General features: G+C 29.8%; 3 protein-coding genes across 3 annotated transcripts in view; 2 read left to right on the top strand and 1 right to left on the bottom strand.

Annotated features, from left to right (window-relative positions):
* The first annotated feature begins 1,404 nt into the window (after positions 1-1,404).
* LOC107001866 (eukaryotic translation initiation factor 1A-like) lies at positions 1,405-2,390 on the top strand. The gene is made up of 2 exons (XM_015199825.2): positions 1,405-1,788; positions 2,080-2,390. The coding sequence occupies exons 1-2, from the start codon at positions 1,534-1,536 to the stop codon at positions 2,248-2,250; spliced, it is 426 nt and encodes a 141-aa protein (XP_015055311.1). The 5' UTR covers positions 1,405-1,533; the 3' UTR covers positions 2,251-2,390.
* A 3,161-nt stretch (positions 2,391-5,551) lies between these two features.
* LOC107002672 (protein CURVATURE THYLAKOID 1A, chloroplastic-like) lies at positions 5,552-14,551 on the bottom strand. The gene is made up of 5 exons (XM_015200801.2): positions 14,282-14,551; positions 7,575-7,669; positions 6,838-6,945; positions 6,578-6,649; positions 5,552-5,831 (listed from the first exon to the last, which is right to left on the bottom strand). Exons 1-5 carry the CDS (start codon positions 14,448-14,450, stop codon positions 5,766-5,768), a joined length of 510 nt encoding a protein of 169 aa, XP_015056287.1. The 5' UTR covers positions 14,451-14,551; the 3' UTR covers positions 5,552-5,765.
* Positions 14,552-21,529: 6,978 nt separating this feature from the next.
* Positions 21,530-23,333, top strand: part of LOC107032365 (putative glucose-6-phosphate 1-epimerase) — a 6,747-nt gene continuing 4,943 nt past the window's right edge. The window contains exons 1-2 of the mRNA XM_015233961.2: positions 21,530-22,715; positions 22,882-22,956. Of these exons, the coding sequence (XP_015089447.1) occupies positions 22,605-22,715; positions 22,882-22,956 (186 nt within the window). The 5' untranslated portion in view covers positions 21,530-22,604. The remainder of the gene's footprint in view (positions 22,716-22,881; positions 22,957-23,333) is intronic.

The raw sequence follows: 23,333 nt of genomic DNA, 5'->3' as shown, positions 1-23,333 counted from the left end.
ACTAATTGAATGGTAAACATTGGGTTTGCTATGTGTGAATTGGAATTCCTTTCTACTGTCCATTTCACTTATGATTCGTTTTGTGTGATAGATAATCATGCGATAAATTCGTTGACATTTATTTGTTGTTGGAAAAATCACTAGAATGTTCAATTTAAGACTAAATTTAGTTTTTTTAATTTACAAGATTAACATTTTAACTACAAATATGACAACTTTTTATAAACAAGAATATTCTAGACCTATTTTATTGGTTTAGTGTACGATACCAACTAAATGTCATTCAACATATTTTTCTTCTGTATTAATACATTGTTGCACTCTTTTTTTTTTTTCTCTTTTTTCATGTCATCTTTATCAAGGAAAGGATTCGTCATCTTTATTAACTACTTTCGTTTTTATTTTTTTTCTTTTCAAAATCATTTCTAACAATACACGCAAAATCGTTTATGAGTAGGAAAATTGTTTTGGATAATACTCTCTAAAAGAGTCCTCGTTTAATGAAATGTAATATCGATGTCAATAGCCCAATTGTTTGTTGAAAGACCAAATTTTGAATTGAATGCTTTGAGACCCCTTCTACCAAAAGTGAATAATCTAAAAGAGATAATCCATCTGGTAGTGAAATTTGTATAGTTGAGGCCAAAAAAAAAAAAGTAAAAACAAGGTTATCACGAATGTTGAGTACCCTCATGATGGTGATTTTGAAGACTAGACATCAACTTCAAAATTATTAAGTTATTAAAAATGGTTTTTTAGTTTGAAAATAAACACAATTTCATTTGATATACCAATATTTTTTTAGATTAATACTTGTCAATTCGATATCATATAATATATACCAAGAAATACTTTCTAATATATCGACACATTATTAATTGATTTCCATCATTTTTATCCTAAATTATTCTTTTAAGAAACTTGAAAAAATAATTTTTAATGACATTTTCTCCAAATAATTTACAAGCATAAACAAGGATATAAAAAAAAAAATTAAAATTTAGTATTTATCATCCCACTTTACTTGTCGTACAAGTAAGTCGTTTTTCCTATTTGTAAGAACAAATATTTTTTTTAAAAAAAAAAATATCAATCCAATCTTATACTCCCTCCGTCCGGTATTATTTGTCATCTATTTCTAGAGTCAAACTATAAAAACTTTGACCAACATTTTAAGACGCATTTTTTCATCATATTAATATGCAAAAAATTATAATTTATATTACTTTTTATATAGTTTTAGAATATCTAATTTTTTTTTTGTTTAAAATATTAAATTAATGTGGTATAATTTTACTTTTGAAATTAGTCAAATTAGCTTTTGATAAGCGCAACATGACAAAGGGAGCAGTTTAAAATGCAAAAGTTATTTTTAAATTTGATGATTTAAGGAAATAGTTTTCCTTTTCCTTCACTAACTCAAATTGGGCAAAATAGAACACCAAAATCGTGCCCTCCCTCTCTGTATAAATAATAACCGATAGAGATAGAAAACGAAATCAATTTGATTAATTAGGGTTTTTTTTTCGAATCATGCCGAAGAATAAGGGAAAAGGAGGTAAGAACAGGAAGAGAGGGAAGAATGAAGCTGATGATGAGAGGAGAGAATTGATCTTCAAAGAAGATGGACAAGAATACGGTCAGATACAACGCATGTTGGGTAATGGAAGATGTGAAGCTGCTTGTATTGATGGAGTTACACGTCTTTGCCATATTCGTGGTAAGATGCATAAAAAAGTTTGGATTTCTTCTGGTGATGTCGTTCTACTTGGTCTTCGTGATTTTCAGGTACACATTATGATTGTCTCTGTCATTCAAATTGTATGAATTGCAATGCCTGTGTGAATTGATCGAATAATATTGTTTGGCTATTGGATTTGGAGTATTTTTTTTTTTTGTGAAGTTACATGATTTTTGTTATTTTATCAGCTAATAATGAATTACCGATCAATTACTTGTCTAGTTGAATTAGAATTTACGAGTCTTTCGAATTGAATTCAGTATTGGAACTAGTTATTTTATTGAAAAAGTGGGATCGCTATGTTAATTTACTTGGTATGTTTGTGGACTGTTTTTCAGGATGATGTTATTCTCAAGTACATGCCAGATGAGGCGAGGCTGTTGAAGGCATATGGAGAGTTACCGGAGAATTTTAGGCTGAATGAGGGTGTTAATGTATTGGAGGAAGAGGATGACGCCCCTGATGATGATTATGTCGAGTTTGAGGACGAAGACATCGACAGAATCTAGATTTTTTCTTACAGTTCTTGACTTACTCTTTCTTTCTGATCTTTAGGTTTCTGTATGAATATATATTTTTTCTTTCTGATCTTTAGGTTTCTGTATGAATATATATTTTTACTTCTATATGATTATTTTTTCTATTTGCACTTTTCTGGATGGTTTTGCTACTTCTGAAATGTTTTTGGTCGAATTTGTAGCTATTCCTTGGTGTACTTTAAATTTTTTTTAGAGTTTATACTAGCTTTTGGTTTGATTGAGTTTGTAGCTTTTAGTTTTTATAAGTCAAAAGTCGAACGAGTATAACTTATGATTTTTAATTTATTTTTGACTTTTAGCTTAAAAATAAGATGTTAAAAACACATTTTTTTATTTTATCAAAAAGCGCTTAAAAATTGACCTAAAATTTTATGCTAGACTAAACGAAATGGTTTGTTTTCCGTCTGCAAGACATGTTTAACACAGCCTTGAAGAGTACTAAAATCAAATTGAAAAATATGCTTTGGATTCTTTAGAATTTTTATTTTTTAAAAAAATGAGTTATTAGTTTAATATTGTTTAAAATCGAATCGACCAGCAAATCAAATTGAAAAACATGTTATTGGGTTATTGGATTCTTAACAGTTTTATTAAAAAAAAATTATCGAGTTATTATTTTGATATTGTTTTTTAAAATTGGAAAAAATTATTATCATTATTTCTATTTTATGAGCATTCTATAAAGTTACATTATTGTCTTTTCGCGCCAAATTGTTGAAGAAATCATATAATTGTTTAATGAGCATTTTTTTAATCAGTTAAACTGAAAATCGAACCTTCAAGGAACAAAAAATTATAAACCGAAAAGACAAAAATATTTACCTGTTTGTTTATTTGTATAGCATATTTAGAAAAAAAGAGAAATCGATCCGATAATATGTAAAATCGAACCAAATCAACCGAGCCATCTTATATAGGACCTAACCAATATATTAACTATAGGCTAGAAATTTGGACACGAATTCTGGAATTTAGGTTCCAGATTGACAAACCTAAAATAGTGTTTTTGGACACGAATTCTGGAACTTAAGTACTTTGGATCAAAACAATCTGAAGAAAATTCAATCTAAAATAGAGTTTTTTGAGTGCAAGTTAAAAGAGGAAGTTTCAAATATTTTGGATCAACAATATAAAGAAATGGGGAGATTAATGATGTTGTTACACATCATATTGGAGCCGGATTTGATGAAATGGAGACTCGCATTCTGTGTCTTGTGTGATAAGAATGTTCCACCAAAACTTAGAAGTAAGTTTTATAGAATGAATGTTGGATCAATCTTGTTGTGTTGGATGGATTATTTAACGGTCAAAATATCACACGTCTTAAAGATAAAATCATCAAAGTAGCGAAAATGAGTACGTTGAGATGGATGTGTAGACATATCACAAATGCATGAGAAGATATGAGGTTGGTTATGGTGGGTTTGAAGAGGGAAGGGCAAAGAAGAATTGAGGAAAGATAATTAGACAAAACACATTGCACTTGAAACTTACTGAAAACATGATCTTAGATAAGAGGATATAAAAGTTGATGATTATGATAGAAGATTAATTAGTTGCTATCGAGCATTGTCTAATTTTCTTTATCAATATTAATATTTAATATTACTTCTTAAGTGTATGTGTTCCGCACATGTATATCGTGTTAAGTATAACAAATATATATACAAAAAAAAAAATTGCGTTAAGTAATATATATATAAAATCAAATTATTAGAAAAAAAAATATTAGTGTTAAATTAGATCAATGTTTATTTAAATGATAAAATGAATGTTATCTTTGTAAACTTGTCAATCAAAGTCCCTCACAAGTTAATAAACAAACATAAATTTCATTAGTTTAGAATCTAATTACGTGTCTTCTTATGTGTTTTCAGAATTATTATTTATGTCATATTTCGATCCTTAGATATATGTATTTTGAATAAATGAGTTAAATAAGTGCAATTTGTTCCAGGTACATTGTATACCAATGAATTCACATGTCTCGCCGTCTCTCTCTCTCTGCTCTCCCTATATATTTGTATTTGAGAATGTATGTGAAAGCAAATATACATGTATTTAACTTAAAATCTGATGTGCAATTATTAATTAGTGAGATAAAATATAATTATTTTAAACTATAAAGCGTAAATGGTATGAATATTTTTCCTTCTTTTTTATTTCTAAGAACTCCTAATTTCAAAAGAGTTGATTAGTAGTTTTTTCCTTCTTTATTTTTTATATCTAAAGAAATCCTAATTTTAAAAGAGTTTAAAGTGCTAAAAGATTTCCTAATATAATTCGTCTTGTCTTATAATAATAATAATAATAATAATAATAATAATAATAATAATAATAACACTCCGCAATTAAAAAGTGTCCTACATTAAATGGACCAAAAGAAATTGAAAGTGTACAAAATTAATAAGATTTAGCAACAAACAAAAGGAACTCCTCAACGTAAAAGGAGAATTATTTTATAGTGACAAAAAAGAAGTGTTGTAGATGGCACACGAATCTTATTTGGAGAAGGTATTTTCATGTAAGAGATTAATTAATTACAAAGTTCTAATATATCAAGATAATAATTATTCGAGAAAAATAGTAAAGTGACAATTTTGTTAATTATAAAGTCCTCTAATGAAGAGCAAACAAATCAATCAACATTTCTAAAGGTCTTCATGCTTTAATTATAGTATAAAATTCTTAGATTTTTATTATTACTAGTTATTTCGTGTTTCTTTGCTTCTATTATCATGTCAATAGTTATTACTATGGGTTTTTTCTACATTATTTTCAACATGACTTCTTCATTACTATATTCATTTTTCATATATGCTTTGAATATGCTTCCTGAGCTCAGGATCTGTCAAAAATAACCTCTCTAAAGCCTCGTACTACATTCATTTTTCATACTTGCTTCGAATGTAATATCTGACCTGAGGTTCTATCGAAAACAACCTCTCCAAAGCCTTGTTGCATTGGATTTTTGGCAATAACCATGTACTACATTTCAAAAATTCATTTGCCTTGTGCACTTAATTGACAACCTTTCTTTTTATAACCGAGAAATCTGCATGCAACCCGCCCATTAGACCAATCACAGTCTTCTAAACTCGGTAGATAATGCGTCCGTTGCTCTACCATTCTCCACTTAAATACTGAGCTTCGCTTTGCATGGTTTGGGGCTTGAACCTGTGACCTAAGCTACAAATCCTCCACATTTTGCCACTCGAGCTAGACCTCGGGGGCTTAACTGACAGCCTCATTTACAGAAAACAATATGGTGTAACAAGATGCAGAAACAGACTATGATTTATAACACTATCAAATGAAAGTGAAACATAGAATTTTCTTTTGAAGATTTGCTAAGATAAATAAAAATACATCAAAACCTACTCTTACTTCACATGAACATTTGCCTCTTGTACAAGAAACTTACAGTTCATTTGCATTGGTGCTGGAATTCGTTCACCGTGAATTTGACGTCAAACTATATGCATTTATTCACTTCCTGCAACCTTCTTCTTCAATTCCTCAATGTCTTCCGCCAATTCTTTTCTACTTGACTGTAAGCAAGAACAAATAAATTCAAATCTCTTGTAAGTTGTTGCATCTCCATGCAAACACCACCACAATTCTGCAGTAGTCATGTATTCTTTTTGTGTAGTTATTTCAAAATCTCGGAACATTTTATTCATGATGCACATGGTCGTTTCATCTCACAATATGAGATACACTACAGACCAACAGGGAATACTGCAGAAATGTTAGTTGGCATATCGATGCTAAATTCAGATTTGTCATGGTTAAGAGATGCTCCATAAGACTGAAATAGACAGCACAGTGAGAAGATTGAAGTATCTCGGTTTTGGCTGGTTCGACAGGATGAGTTACCGTGGAGGAATGTGATGTAGAGGGAGATATCAGAACCAAGCCGTAGCACCCTTTTTATTAATTTAGCTTAAGATAGGTTCACCCACAGACACTACCCCTTGAAACTGGATGGACTTGCTAAAATACAATGTTTATGAAGATTAATTCACACCTGCATGGGAAACAATAAGGTAGCAGGCCACCTAGAAAATCGGGCCATGAATGCATTGTGGCAACCTGAGGCCAACCTTTTAAGGCGTGGCCGAATGGATATTCAGATTGTGCTTTCAAGACTATATGGTCCACTATAAAAACATCTATGATCCACACTCTTCAAAAATAAAGATACTGACAGATGACATATAAAGTATTTTAAAAAAAAATTGTGGAAGAATTTTGAATTGTTAAGAGAACATGAAACCTAATCCTGCAATCTTACCTTGAAGAGAAGGTAGCGGTAGACAAACCATCCAGTATATCCAAGTCCTACCAACTCCAAGACTTTCGGTAGCTGCAGAAAGGGGAGAAACATTAGTGACTCAGATGGTTGGGCGAAATCACAGAAGAGGTCTATTAAAGACAGGATCTCAGTCTGTCATACAAATGAAAATTCAGAAACCTATAGCAGGGAAACGACTCAGAACAGTCTTATAGCAGTCATAAAGTAAAACAATTATCTTATTCCATTGATCTACTTACTAGAGGAACTGAGTTGATGGCACCAACAAGAATTGAAGATATCCAAACTGCAACAATTGCCCCACTACCGTAAAGTAGCACTGTCGTCTTGTCTTCAACAGCATCCCACTGTAATCAATACACAGATATTCAATGTGAGTTAAGACATAAACAAATTTGTTTATAAACATAAAAACGATAAAAATAGATAAATCCTAATCTCGTATCAAAAGGAAAAGTTATCTACTCCAATCAGTAAAGAAAAATGCATCTCTAATAATTATTTAATTGTATTTTTATGTACATTATCTCCATTTGAAAATATTCCAACTTGACAAAAATGTGTACTACATACCCCAAACTAGAGAGCCTTAGCAGATAAAACTATGAAGAGAACTCTAATGAAGGTAAAAAGAACAAGAAGTCTATGGTTGCACTAAATCTAATATCAAAGTTATCATCACATGGTCCTATTTAACTAATAGAGTTTCACTTCAATGATCTACTCCTATTGTTAATTGAAGAAAGCCTCAAGACATTATATATGTAACAAACTGACAAGTAGTGCTCTATAAGTATTTTGCAGGAATAAGTAACTCACACTCTATGGTGATGTACTGTTTACAAAACAAGGTTTAGATCTTTGTCAACCTCCAAGAGATGCAACAAAAGAGAGATCGACTACCAAACGACTCTATTACTTTCAGCAAAGAAGATGCAATTGTTTCTCAGGTGACAAGCCATCCAATCCAGTTTACCTTTTCTTTTAGCTCTGTTATGAATTCACTAGTATCAACAGAAGTTTCTTCAGATGAAGATGCTTTAACCTGGAGGAGCGAAGACCTTTTGGATTCTGTTACAGGACATTAACATAAGTTATAAGCACAGCAACAGGAGCAAGTATTATCTTTGAAAAGAGAAAACATCATACTTATACAATGATCGTCACTTGTATTTAAGGTTTAATGTAACTATGTCAGTAATAGTGTTAAGCCAGCAACAAGAGGTTCTCTGTTATTCGCTCTGGACCTTATCTGCATAAAACCATTATAATCTAGGTAGAAAAGAATTCCAGCTTTTGCCAGGGATTAACTGCAAACTTTTGGTTTTACATACACAGTATTATCACAATGTCCATGAAACATGATCATTGGCATTGGTATTCTTAACTTTAAGGTACTAAAACATCAATATTTGTGCACAAAATGTGCATTAGAGTAAAGACTGGGATGTACTCTTAACTTTAAGCCATTCAACAGAAAGTCATTTCATCACAGTGAATGAGGTTCTCCTTTACACTGCGAAGATACCCTATTCCCTTGGTAAGAAGCATGATTTTTCTTTAAATTTCAATAACAATTGAAAGCACAAATGAAAAGTACTTACTGAATCTACCAAAACTAGGTTAAATTATCAAATCTCAGTTCATCGAAAAGGATATTGGAAAGTAGAAAAGGCTAGTAACTACTTCATTGCAGAAAAGGTATCCATATATACTAATAAATTCCTATTTAGTTTTGGAGAAAGAAATGGCAAATTATGAGTTGCTATCCATTTTCAGATGCAATATTCCTTGATGAAAGGAGCCTTAAAGTGCTTCAGATGTCAATTCTAAGATAGCAATGGATGCAAAGCAGCTAAGGACAATACCCACTGAATAACTACATCAAAGACCAGAAGTAACACATGATATATGAAGCTCCTATATCAAAATTAAGTAGTACATGAGCTAACTGTAAAATGACAAGAGTTACTTGCACCAAATTGTGTCAATCAGTATTTCAGCCATAAGATAAGACATCATACCCAAAGAATTAAACAAGCCAATCTCACAGTAAATTAGGCCAAAGGCAAGCTAAAAAAAACCAAGGCATGGCAGAATTAAAAGGCCTAGTATACTGCATGAGTATCGATCAAACTCTGATTTTACAAAACCAGAAGGAAAAACTTTCTTAGCTTCTCAAAAACTTCCCCAGTCAAAGGTATAACAATATTTTAGTTTAAGACCAAATGATTTAAGCTTCTACTCAAGTCATCACAAATGTGTAAATAATTTTTTATCATTGCGACAGGATAGCAACAAGCACATCAGATTCTTTAGTGTACAAGTTAGCACCTTTTCATATTATATGATGAACTTCCATGTATTAGCTATTCATACCTAAGTACCAAACTGAGTGTATGTTGAAAAAGTGTACCACATATGGTATTAGTAATACACAAAGCTAATACATGCAACATAAACATAGTATTTTTATTTGGACTAAGAAAATTAGTTCAAGTTCTTGAACTTGTAAAATAGTATTTTTATTTGGACTAAGAAAATTAGTTCAAGTTCTTGAACTTGTAAAACATTTATATTTTATAGCATGAAATACACGTGTGTTACGTGTTCGAGAACTTATATTTTTAAAAAGAACAAACAATTTTGAATTGTTTATCTTCTAAAACTCATAAATAAAAAATAAAACATAAATTATTTGATAAAATATATCAAAAAAGAAAAAAGAGTGGTGGACAGAATCTAAATCCAATACAAGGGGTAAGTGTAGAGTTCGCATAATAGAAGGGGTGTAGATTTTTTTTAAAAAAAAAAAGAAAAATACCTATGTACGATCTATATTCCCTCACTAGAATCTACCTTTTTATAGCTAAACTCCTACATATATGATATATATAATCACCGAAAGCATCTTTTCTCTATAAGAAACCTCCCACCCCCATCCATCCGTCCATCCAAACCAAATCTAAATTTTACTTCTTTTCATTCAATGGAGTTCATATCCCAACACCCACAACAAGAACATGGTGACCAGAGAGGAAATTGAAGAGGGTTGATGATCAGTGACAACCAAAAAGAAAGTGGTGAAACAGTCCAAATCCAAATGCATCATGATCAAGCTGAAGCAACAAACACAACTAGTATAAAAATAACAAGTATACAAATCAACTAAAGTAGCGAAGAAATCATGTTGAAAAGAATGAAGAAGAGAACATTAGCAACACCATAAAAATACGATAACTGAAGCAAATAAAACAACACCTAATAGTAAAATCGAAGAATAAATTCCTAAGATGCTTGTATTAGTTATGATTGCATTAGTTATACGGAAATTATTTCTTATGCAATATTTGGTTTGACGTATAAAAAATAACATGAATTGCATAATTTCTAAAACAATATTTGCTTACAAAAATAACTTCCACAAAAATATAGTGAAAATGATGTGAAAAAGGTTTTAAGGGACAGTTGTATTTTTAACCATACTAATGTATACATTAAATCCATTTGCACCATATTATATCATGGATTTACATGAACTAGCGATACATAACTTAATACCAAACAGAATCTATAATTATACATATGTTGAATAAGTGTACCCCACATGGTATTAGTAATACACAATGCTAATGCATGCATTATAAACATTGTATTTTTATTTGGACTAAAGAATTTCGCTCAAATTCTTGAACTTTTAAAATATTTATATTATATAACATGGAATACACGTGTTCAGAACTTATACTTTAGAAAGAACAAACAATTTTGAAATGTTTATTTTCTAAAACTCATAAATAAAAAATAAACATAAATTATTTGATAAAATATATTTAAAAAAAAGTGGTGGACAGAATCTAAATCCAATACAAAGGGTAAGTGTAGAGTTCGCATAATACAAGGGGTGTAGATTTTTTTAAAAAAAAAAAAGAAAAATACCTCTTTACGATCTATATTCCCTCACTCTTTTATAGCCAAACCCCTACATATATGATATGTATAATCACCGAAAGCATCTTTTCTCTATAAGAAACCCCCCCACCCCCCACCCCCATCCATCCGTTCGTCCATCCAAACCAAATCTAAATTTTATTTCTTTTCATTCAATGGAGTTCATATCCCAACACCCACAACAACAACATGATGACCAGAGAGGAAATTGAAGAGAGTTGATGATCAGTGACAACTAAAAAAAAGGGTGGTGAAATAGTCCAAATCCAAATGCATCATGATCAAGCTGAAGAAACAAACACGACTAGTATAAAAATAACAAGTACATAAAATCAAATAAAGAGCGAAGAAATCATGTTAACAAGAATGAAGAAGAGAACATTAGCAACACCATAAGAAATACAATAACTGAAACAAATAAAACATCACCTAATAGTAAATCGAAAATTAAATTACTAAGATGCTTGTATTAGTAATGATTGCATTAGTTATACAGAGATTATTGCTTATGCACTATTTGGTTTGATATATACAAAACAACATGAATTGCATAATTTCTAAAAAGAATATTTCTTTACAAAAATAACTTCCACAAATATAGTGAAAATGATGTGAAAAAAAAGTTTTAAGGGAAAAATGACAACTATATTTTTAACCGTACTAATGCATGCATTAAATCCCCTTGCACCATATTATATGAACTTCCATGTATTAGCTATACATACCTAAATACCAAACAGAGTGTATAATTATACATACGTTGAAACGTGTACCATACATGGTATTAGTCATACACAAAGCTAATGCATGCAACACAAACATTGTATTTTTATTTGGACTAAGAAAATTCGTTCAAATTCTTGAACTTGTAAAATGTTTATATTATATAGAACGGAATACACGTGTGTTGCACGTGTTCAAGAACTAATATTTTAAAAAAGATCAAATAATTTCAAAATGTTTATCTTTTAAAACTCATAATAAAAAATAAACATAAATTATTTGATAAAATATATCAAAAAAAATGGTGGAAAGAATCCAAATCCAATACAAGGGGTAAGTGTAGAGTTTGCATAATACAAGGGGTGTAGATTTATGAAAGGGTAAAAAGAAATAGCTCCTTAGTATCTACATTCTCTCACTAGAATCTACCTTTTATAGCCAAACCCCTACATATATGATATATACAATCACTCAAAACATCTTTTCTCTATAAGAAACCCCTCACTCCCATCCATCCATCCATCCAAACCAAATCTAAATTTTACTTCTTTTCATTCAATGGAGTTCATACCCCAACACGCACAACAAGAGCATGATGACCAGAGAGGAAATTTAAGAGAGTCGATGATCAGTGACAACCAAAAAAAAAGTGGTGAGATAGTCCAAATCCAAATGTATCATGATCAAGCTGGAGAAACAAACACGACTAGTATAAAAATAACAAGTATACAAATCAAATAAAGTAGTGAAGAAATCATGTTGAAAAGAATGAAGAAGAGAACATTAGCAATACCATAAAAAAATACGTAACGGAAGCAAATAAAGCATCACCTAATAGTAAAATAGAAGAAAAAATTACTAAGATGCTTGCATGAGTTATGATTGCATTAGTTATACTGAGACTATTTTTTATGCACTATTATGTATAAAAAATAACATGAATTGCATAATTTCTAAAAAGAAGATTTGTTTACAAAAATAACTTCCACAAATATAGTGAAAATGATGTGAAAAATGTTTTAAGGGACAATTGTATTTTTAACCGTACTAATGTATGCATTAAAACCATTTGCACCATATTATATCATGGATTTTCATGTATTAGTGATACATACCTTAATACCAAACACTGTATAATTATAAATATGTTGAAGAAGTGTACCACACATGGATTAGTAATACACAATGCTAAAGCATGCATTATAAACATTATATTTTATTTGGACTAAAAAATTTCATTCAAATTCTTGAACTTTTAAAATATTTATATTATATAACATGTATTACACGTGTATTGCACGTGTTTGAGAACTTATATTTTTAAAAAGAACAAACAATTTTGAAATGTTTATCTTCTAAAACTCATAAATAAATAAAAAAACATAAATTATTTGATAAAATATATCAAAAAAAATAGTGGTGGGCAGAATCTAAATCCAATACAAGGGGGTAAGTGTAGAGTTCGCATAATAGAATGGGTGTAGATTTTTCTAAAAAAAATACCTTTTTACGATCTATATTCCCTCGGTAGAATCTACCTTTTTATAGCCAAACCCCTACATATATGATATATATAATCACCGAAAGCATCTTTTCTCTATAAGAAACCCCCCATCCCCATCCATCCAAACCAAATCGAAATTTTACTTCTTTTCATCCATGGAGTTCATATCCCAACACCCACACCAAGAACACGATGACCAGAGAGGAAATTTAAGAGAGTTGATGATCAATGACAACAAGAAAAAAAGTGGTGAAATAGTCCAAATCCAAATGCATCATGATCAAGCTAAAGAAACAAACACGACTAGTATAAAAAAAAAGAATGCAAATCAAATATAGTAGCAAAGAAATCGTGTTGAAAAGAATGAAGAGGAGAACATTAGCAACACCATAAAAAATACGATAACTTTAGCAAATAAAACATCACCTAATAGTAAAATCGAAATAAGTTACTAAAATGCTTGTATTAGCTATGATTGCATTAATTATGCTGAGACTATTTCTTATGCACTATTCGGTTTGACGTATTAAAAATAACATGCATTGCATAATTACTTAAAAAAATATTTGTATACAAAATTAACTTCCACAAATATAGTGCAAATGACGTGAAAAAAGTTAGAGGGGCAAATGTGTCTTTAACCATACTAATATATGCATTAAAACCTTTTGCAATGGGTTTCTATGTATTAGCTATACATACTTTAATATCAAACAGTGTATAATTATACATATGCTAAAAAAGTATACCAATCATGATATAATACACAAAGCTAATGCACACACTATTTTTTCTAATACGCCTAACAAACCACCCGTATCCCTTGTTCATGTTATGTATAACTAATACACTCTATTGTGCATTGTGGAGTATAATACTAATACCATGGATTTATAAGGATTTAGATTTAATACATCTATTAGCATTATTGGAGACCCAATTACCTCTTAAAAGTACTTTTACATCTTTTCCACCATAACTGTGGATTTGTAAATAAATATTTGTATACAATACATACTATTTATAATACATCAAACCAAACAATGTATAAGAAATAATTTACGCATAAGCAATAATTTATGCAAGCATAACTAATACAGCATTTGCGAGCATTACTAATACACTATATTTAACATTATTTTTATACCCTCTACCAAACGACCCTACTGATACACAAAACTAATGCAAGCATTATTTTTACTAATACACTCTGCCGAACGACCCTACTAATACACAAAACTAATACATGCATTATTTTTACTAATACACTACCCTAAGTGAGTAATAATAACAAAACTAAAAATGGAACAAAACAATGACCTGCTAAAAGTTAATCCTACTACTCGAAATTAGGACAATGAAAAGTTACAAAAATCAAATGATAGCAAACATTTTGATTTTGAAACAATCACAAAAAATTAGCAGCATCACATAAATTGAAATTGCAGAGAATACTCACAAAACAAAATAAGTTCGAGAAAAGCAAAAATTCCAGAAAAAAGTACCTGAGAATTTGAAGGAAGTAGAAATGGCTGAAGCAGAAACACGGGGTGGAAGATAAGGTAGGGCAGAGCAGCAAAATGAGGCGGCTTTAGCGGTGGAGCAAAGTGATAAATGAGTAGTAAAAACGGCAGTAGAAGCCATGGAAGTAGAAGCTGCTGCAATCGACGCCATTATTGGATGGGATTTTGCTGTTGCTGTGTAAGGTCTTCTGCGAGTCGCTCTCTTTTACAACGGAGAGAAAATTTCTTTAAGCTTTCTTATTCATCCATTCTCTATCTTCAAAAACCAAAAGTTGTATATGAGAAAATGACAATGTTGCTCCCTATATTTGAGACTTAAGTTCAAAATAGTCCCTAAAGTATGCTTTCAATAGTTTTTGTCGTTTAAGTTTATTAAAGTTTAATACTTGTAATCTTTGTTAAAGTTTAATACTTGTAATCTTTATTAAATATTTAAGGGAAAAGGCTCAAATATGCCATTAAACTTTCAGAAAAGACTTATTTATGTCATCAGTTAAAAGTTTGGCTCATTTATGTCATTAGCGTTAAAAAAAAGACCCATCTATGCCATTATTTTTTAATGGTGATTTTGCAAAACCATTTTGACACGTGACCAATTATAATTCGGCCACGTCATCAATTCTTTTAATTAAAAAAATTATTTAATTTTTATTCAGAATTTTAACTTTTTTATTAAAAAATTCGATGATGTGGCCAATTATAATTCGGCCACTTCATCAGTTTATTTAATAAAAAAAATTAAAAAAAAAACTTACTTCAATTTTTTTCAGAATTATGATTTTTTTATTTAAAAAATTGATGACGTGTCAAAAATGGTTTTGCAAAATCACCGTTAAAAAATAATGACATGAATAAGTCTTTTCTTTAATAGTAATGACATAAATGAGCCAAACTTTTATCTGATGGCATAAATAAACTTTTTCTAAAAGTTTAATGACATATTTAAGACATAACACGATTAATTAAGATGATATCTATTTCAGTATATGAGTTTGTGCGGTAAAATTATCTATATTCCTAAAAGGTTTGGATCCGTTATTTTTGTTGATTTTGTTTTGAAGTCTCATGGTCCAAAACTTCCTCATAATTAACAATCAAGATAAGTTCAAAACTGTAACCATTTATGAAGGATTCACGATTTCCCTCGGTGATTACAGAGTCCTACATGTAACAATAACAATTTGTATATATAAATCATCATGGGACGAAATTTATACAAAACGTGGGGTTTATGTTTGATAAATATCTCTCTATCCCTCACTTGTATCACATCATAATCACAATTTTGAATAGTGGAAATGCATAATTACCCCATCAAAGTAAGACCTATTTTATAAAAAGATACTTTAACTTTGTGAGAGTCCTAGTACCTCCTTATTGTTATTTATAATAAATTTATCGTCCCATTACGTGCCTACATGGCATGTAGAGTGTAGTTCACTCTTTGGTAGTGAGTGAGCTGAATCAAAAAGTAAACAAATATTTATTTATACATTTATTTAATTAGTAATATTCTTTTTTCTTTTCTTTTATTTATTTTATTGTACTTCCTCAATTCTTTAATTTTATTATCTTCTTCCCCAATTTTTTCAAAGAACAAACTATCCTTTCTCTAGAGACCCATTTACTTCGCTCATTTCTTTCCTTATCTTCTTGCTTCTCTTTGTTCCTTTTTCTTCTTTTGATCTTATTTTTTTTTTAATATAGTAATAATTGTAAACCTCCTTGATAACATTGTTCCTTTTGTTAAAAAAATAAAATAAATTGTTATGTAGTTCTTTAGCATGTAAATAAAGAAACTTCTTCGATTTGTATTATAGTATTCCATTGCCTTCATCGTAATGGTGTTTCGCTTCATAATTGTTGTAATTTTGAAAAGGACACTGTAGATTGGAGATGATTACTAATTTTTAATTTATAATTTTATTTTTGATTTAACAGCAATTTGATAATATTAATGATGAAAATGATAAAATAATAGTGACGTGATGAAGACTATCCGAAAAATTGAAGAAAATAACAGTACGTGAAGAATTTGGTTATAATGAAGAAGAAGAAAGAGAATGAAGAAAGAGAACAGAGGACGGTAATGATTAATGAAGAAGAAGAAAGAGAATAAAGAAAGAGAAAAAGAAACTAATAAAATAAGAAATATAAAAATTAATACGTGGCAAATTAAAACTGGTGCATGATTACACTTCTTTTTTTGCAATTGAGGATAGTTAAAAAATGGAATATTTACAATACTTTAAAATTGTTTAAGAGGGTATTAGAACTCCCGCAAAGTTAAAATATTTTTTTTAAAAATAGATTTTACTTTGATGGTATAATTATGTATTTCCTCTTTTGAATAGTCACTAGCTATTATTTAAAAGTTTCGTAAATTAAAACTCTCGAACTCTACTTCATGCAATACTCACTTTTTTCACTAGTTATTTCAATCAAGTTTTACTAGCAATTCAACATTAATAATTTTATCGTTTGGTCACCTCACTTGTTACCATACATATATAATAAGAAAAAATTGAATACACACCACCATTATTTTATTTTTTTTAAAAAAAAAGGCTCCATCTTTTATGTATTTCTCTAGCTTAAGATGCAAGAATATTGTTAAGTGAAAGCTCATTTTCTTTTACCCTACATGAGAAAGTATTTGGAAAATTGGATTGAAATGGATTTTATATCGTTTTTCACTTTACTTCCAAAACAGAATTGTCATTTTGACCAACTTAACTATGAAGCACAAAATTTGACTCATGCTTCTATTGTGGAATTTCTAGAATTATAACTACACCTAATTAAAAGTTTTATAAATTGTTAAAAAGGTTTTTTATTTGAAGTCTGAATGTACGTATTTATTTTAGGACATCTAAATTATTGTATTGTAAAATCTGATTAAGATACATATAACGTTTGCATTTTTCCTGCAGGGCTTAATAAAGCAACTATGTTTTAAAATTTGAACGAAAACTTTTAATTAAAAATGAAAAAATACCTACTATCCTACTATAACTTTTTATTGTTCCAAATGATATTGCTTTATATATATATATAGATATATATATATATATAAAAAAAAATATCTATCGATTCATAGAAAGTCTCATTGTTATCTTCTGCATCAAATATATCATTCCCCTATCATTTTTTCACTTTGAAAAACTTTGAGTGACATGATCAAAGTTAAAGGTGCATTTTAATTTGCTTTATGTTTTTTTCTTGGAAAGTTCTAAAAAGAACTAAAAAAATAACCTAATTAGAATTCAAGATCGATAATGTATAAAATTCAATTACATATATTTGAATGTAATTCAATTTAAATTAGTAGTAATATATAAAGAGTCCACATAAAGATCAAGTTCTCTTATTCTTTAACTGTCGAAGTATACAAATACTTGATTTTGAAATCACTATATAAGCCACATCTACCATGCATAAAAGTTTCCAATTCTATTTACTTCAGAATAATTTCATACATGTTTGTGCGTGAAGTTAAATTTGATCGAGAAAATATCTGACATATCATATGACTGAATTTAGGCACATATAGCAAAAAGTTCAATTATTTTTGAATCAATTTCATACACATATTGTTGGAGTTTATCACTTTTCTTGAATTTCAGGTAGAAATGTACGAATTTCAATCATACTTAAATTCAGACTATTTTAGCATTATCATAAGCTCGCTCGTGTGCGTAGTTTGACCAATGCCTATATCCAAATATGTGCTTTTGTCAAAACGTAATAACAATTTTAAGATTTGTAAAATAAGTTTTAGACCTTATTTATTTGCACTTAATAGAAGTTTAAATTATTAGGTATTTAGTGTATTTGCTTACATTAAGATTTAAACAAATGTTTGACTTGAATGAGTTTTAATTATTAAGATCTTGAATAAAATCTTAATTTCATTGGAAGGTATTTTTGTGTAGATAATTTTTCACTGCTACTCTATCTTACTCTATCTGCAACACTAGCCACTACTAACATCTTTGTCATTGCAGTCATTGTTGCCGCCACTATCGTTGCCAACCGCCAGTCATCACTACCAACTATCTTTGTCATCACAACTACTACTAAATACTATCACTGTTCCCAACCATTTTTTTCAGTTGATACCACACCTATTGTTAGTGTGATGTACCACAAATACAATAAATTACAATTGAAAATAAAAATGACAAAAATGAATAAATAAATCATTAGTCTGATTGGCGGATATCTCGCTCTCTTTAAGGAGATTCCAACCCACTGCCACATAATTTACACTGATCCATTAGTATTACTCTTGACTTGTCTCCTCCTGGATACAACAGCTCAACAACATCATACAACTTAAACAACTCCGGATTAGTTGAATAGTCCAAAGCTCCACAAAAAGAACACATATTTCAACATATAATTACTCCATTTTATATAGTGAATATAGTTGAAGACATATAATATTTTCTTTGTCTCAACTCTCTCTTTCACTATATCAACTCAATATACACAATATAATACTAATCTTTTTTTCTTTATATTTTCATGTACATTTCTTGTTGTCTACAACTCAAAGGAGACGATCACTATTTATAGGAGATCGTGAAATCTTCCTTCTAATGAATATGAAGATAATGGGGTAGTTAATCGGGAAAGTGAATGGTCTATAGGTTACATACATTACAAGAATAAAGAGGTAGAATAATGGGTAAAATGAAGAGTTTGGTAGTTCCATAAGTTACTAACAACTAATGACCACTTTCTTCCACAATTGATCAAGAGTAAAGAGGCACGCACAAATATGTCCACCAATAGACATAACATGATACATAATGTTACATACATATGACATATTTTCATTGATATTAAAATGTCACACTAACACCCACCATCTCAATCATTATAATTATATTATACGTACTTTCATCGATGTCATCGTCACTGCCACTGCCTCCTTCACTCCATTTACGAATCTGAAATTTGTAGAATATGGTGCATCACTAAAAAAAACAAGAAGGAAAAAAGAGGTTAAATGAGAATTGATCTCCAACCAAATGCACTATTTAACCTTTTTATTATGTGTGCTAATTACTCCATAATTTAAAAAACATATACATAAAATATCTACTTTTATTAAGAGATAGCATATTCAAGTGTCCCGTTTTAGTATATAAGTTTGTCACGAACTATCACTGTCAATCACTACCATCACTATGACCATTTCCTACTTCTAACCAACTCGATGTATCATCACAACTAGCACCGCGGCTCATTGCTATCACCAACATATCATTGACCATCAAACAATATTTGGCCTCCACCACTTACTAACATCAAACAAATTCACCATCACAACTATCACCGATACCATCACTACAACACATCTCCACTATCACTTGTCATTTTTTAAATACAAAATAATAATTTATTTTATATTTAAATATTTTTCTAATATCTAATTACTTTTTTATTTGAATTCTAAATTTATTATATTTACAAATGTATATAGTATACATATGCAAAATGTTGAAAAAAATAATCTTAATTATTTATGATTCAAATTAAAAAATAACACCTTAATTATTCAGATATTGCTCAAATTAAGACATTTTAACCTTAATGAAAACAACCGAGACTTTTAATCTCTCTTTGGCTCTAAGCCCTTCTTATTCATAATCTACTATATACTATTGAGATTTTTATTCTGAATTGTTAAGACAAGTGAGGATGTTCACGGTTATTGATATAAATCAAAATCGAACCAATTTAATTGATTTTCATATCATCAAAATCAAACCAAACAAATTATAATATAGATTTACTGTTTTAATTGTAATCAGTTACGATTTGGTTTAGTTTGGTCATTAACTATACATAAAAAAAATCGATTCATTCAAAAGAGGAATACAAGACAACTATTCATTCAAAACGAAAAGTCATTTTAACGACTAATACATAACTTTTGATCACTGATTTACTGTGAATAATCATTTGACTTAGAAGAAAGCGATAATGTCATTCGTAATCCCACCGAGAATTGCTATAGACACCCGTATATATCAAACCAATAAGACAAATGTTTTCGTGTTGGACGTTTTTACTATCATAAATAAAATTATAAATACATTTTGATGAAAATATAGAGTATAAGATATTTAAAATTAGGGATAATTTCAGAGACCTCCATCCAGGTTTTGCTCTATAACACTCCCCTTCCCTATGGTTTATGATATTACGTCTACCTCTCCTATTTTCATTTTCTTGTAACCATTCTTTAAACCTATTTAAATTAAATATAAATTAATTTTAATTTGACATTTTTACCCTTCTATATATTAAATCTTCATCTTAACAAATATTATATATAAAAAATAACTCATTTAACAAATACTTTAAAAAGTAAATAATCACGAATACATATATACCTCTTTCATCTCCATTTCACCTTTACCAATTCACTGATGATTTTTCCCACAAAAATCCATCATTTTTGGGCAATAATTTCTTCAAAAATAGAAGATAAAAATGAACTTCCCAAGAGTGAAATTCAATATGAACGATCAAATTTTGTTCTAGTTAAACATTTTCACAAGCTAAGAAGATGATCCAAGAAATAGAGACAAATCATTGAAAATTAGATCTAAGCTTGCATGAATGGTCAATAATGGAGGAAACTGTTAGTTTCTCGAAGCAATTGAATTTGTAATTTCGAAACAAATTTTGTGCTGATTTATTTTTAAAGTATTTGTTAAATGAGTTATTTTCTATTTATATAAAATTTATTAATACGAAGAAATTAATATATAGAAGAGTAAAATTATCAAATCTAAATTATTTTGTATTTATTTTAAATATATATAAAGAATAGTTACAAGAAAATGAAAATAAGAGAGGTAGACGTAATGTCGTAAACCATAGAGGAGGTGAGTGTAATAGAGCGAAACCTAGAGGAAGGTCTTTGAAATTATCCCTTAAAATTATTTAAAAAATATATATTGTGCATAAATAATAACAAAATATATGCTTATAATTTATCGATTCAATTTTGTTATTTTTAATTTTTTTATTCTTGAAAACCTAATATCAAATCCAAATAAAATCAACTTAATTCGATCTTCAATATAAATTAATTTTTATTCAAACCGTGAACCCTATGATCCTAATAGTATATTATTATTTTTCCTAAAAAAGAAAATTTACACAACAAGCTCCTTTACATGTCATCGCATAAATCTTGGAGAAAAAAAATGAAAGAAACAAAATTGAACAACACACACATGACACACCTGCCAGTGCCACTTCTCTCCACCTCAAGCAGCCTCTCTAAATTTAAAACTCAAGTGTCACAATCCCCAAATATGCCTTTCTACCAAATCTTTGTATCAACAACTTATGCTTCCTCTATCTCCAACACATAATATAAAAACTATTAATTTTTTCTGCAAACCCCAGGTTTTATTTTTCTATTCTTGTTCAGTTCTTGAAAATCTTTGTTATTGTTAATTAATGCAACAATAACATCTTTTTCTTGTTTGTATTACATTCCCATTTTGATGCATTGCATAAAGTTCAGATTTTTCCTCTTCCTTTTTGTATTTGCCATATTTTCTTGCTTTCTTGAACTGGGATGATTCTTGAGGTTGTAAAAATGCTATCTTTATGAAATTTCTGGAATATTTACACTATCTTGATAGTTTTCTCAAATGGGGTTCCTCAAAATTTGAGGTGTTATGGAGTAATAAGGAAGACACTGCTTGCCTTTCCCCAATCTTGTTTTGTTTTCAATTTTTGGAACTCAAGATTTGAGCTTATGTAAGTTTTGAGCTTAATTTATACTTGCTATATTAGAAATTTGTTTGTAGTGCAGTTAAAGTTTTCTTGTATATTTGTTGGTTTGTTTGTTCATTTACTTACAAGATTTTAGCTGGTTTTTTCTTAGGTAAACGTCACATTTTCTTGGCGTGAATTTAGGCTGGGACAATAGTGTACTTTTGAGTATTTTTGCAAAATGTCATATTATGTTGGTTTATGTTGTTATTACAAATTAGAAGTCTGATTTTTTGAGTCAAGTGTACATTGAATTTTGAGGGGTAGTGGTAAGGTACATTTTATAAATTTTGGATTACGTTTGAGGTTCACTAGATTACAAAATATTCCAGAGAGGATTGTGTTTAAGGTAGTAGATACAAACCGAATAAAGGCTTTTGTCCCATCCATTTTACTGGCATTGATGGTTTTTCGCGTTCAAATAGCATAAATAAGGGGTTTCGAGGCTATTCTGAGGGTTTTGAGAGCCAAGAAAGACCTAGTGCTTTAGAAAATGGGGCAGTATGCACCTGTCTGGGATCATAAAGCATCGGTCGAAGTGACAAAAAATTCGAATGGGATGAATCAGGTCACGCTTCGCAACCCTCAGGGTGCCTCTGTTCTGGTTAGAATCTCTAAACCGATCTGTTCGTTTAATTAAAAGTAATGATTTTATGATTCTAAATCATCTGTTAGATCTCCGATCGATTACAAAGAACTTCATTGATGCTATTACTTAACTCGTGTTGTAACGATTTCCTTGTATGGCTGTTTACCCTTTGCCAATTCAGATTAGCTTGCACGGAGGACAAGTTACTTCTTGGCGGAATGAGCGAGGTGAAGAGCTCCTATTCACCAGCAAGAAGGTATACGTTTCCATGTTAGTATTAGTTAATTCTTACATCGTCTAATTCGACAAATGATACGAGTGTTTGGTCTAGCGATTAGATCTTTTTGTTGTATAGTCTATATCACCTGAATTAAATATCGGAATTTGGATTGAAGTTTTCTAAAATTATATCAGAAGATTTGGCGAAAGTTTGGAGATATAAAATGCTACCTGAAGTGAATTTCAGTGTTTTCGTTCTCGTAGATTAGAGGTAAAGCGATGGCAGTACAGTCACCAATGTACATTTATGTAGAGATTCCAGATGTCGAGGTGAAATCATTGTATATGAGCTGGTCATTCCAACGCATTTAGAACGGAGAAAGCCTCCCCCCCCCCCCCCCCCCTTTTTTTTTT

This window comes from Solanum pennellii, chromosome 10 (genome assembly GCF_001406875.1).
Source record: "Solanum pennellii chromosome 10, SPENNV200".
NCBI lineage: Eukaryota > Viridiplantae > Streptophyta > Magnoliopsida > Solanales > Solanaceae > Solanum > Solanum pennellii.
This window is presented reverse-complemented; position numbering and strand designations above follow the sequence as displayed.

What these genes read in the sequence shown, in the direction of transcription:
- LOC107001866 (XM_015199825.2), top strand. Translation starts at nt 1,534, where the DNA reads ATGCCGAAGAATAAGGGAAAAGGAGGTAAGAACAGGAAGAGAGGGAAG. An exon ending in TTGGTCTTCGTGATTTTCAG is followed by an intron (nt 1,789 to 2,079) that starts GTACACATTATG and finishes ACTGTTTTTCAG; the next exon opens with GATGATGTTATTCTCAAGTA.
- LOC107002672 (XM_015200801.2), bottom strand. Translation starts at nt 14,450, where the DNA reads ATGGCGTCGATTGCAGCAGCTTCTACTTCCATGGCTTCTACTGCCGTT. An exon ending in CCATCAACTCAGTTCCTCTA is followed by an intron (nt 6,650 to 6,837) that starts GTAAGTAGATCA and finishes CCCTTTCTGCAG; the next exon opens with CTACCGAAAGTCTTGGAGTT. An exon ending in ACCGCTACCTTCTCTTCAAG is followed by an intron (nt 5,832 to 6,577) that starts GTAAGATTGCAG and finishes TCTTGCTTACAG; the next exon opens with TCAAGTAGAAAAGAATTGGC.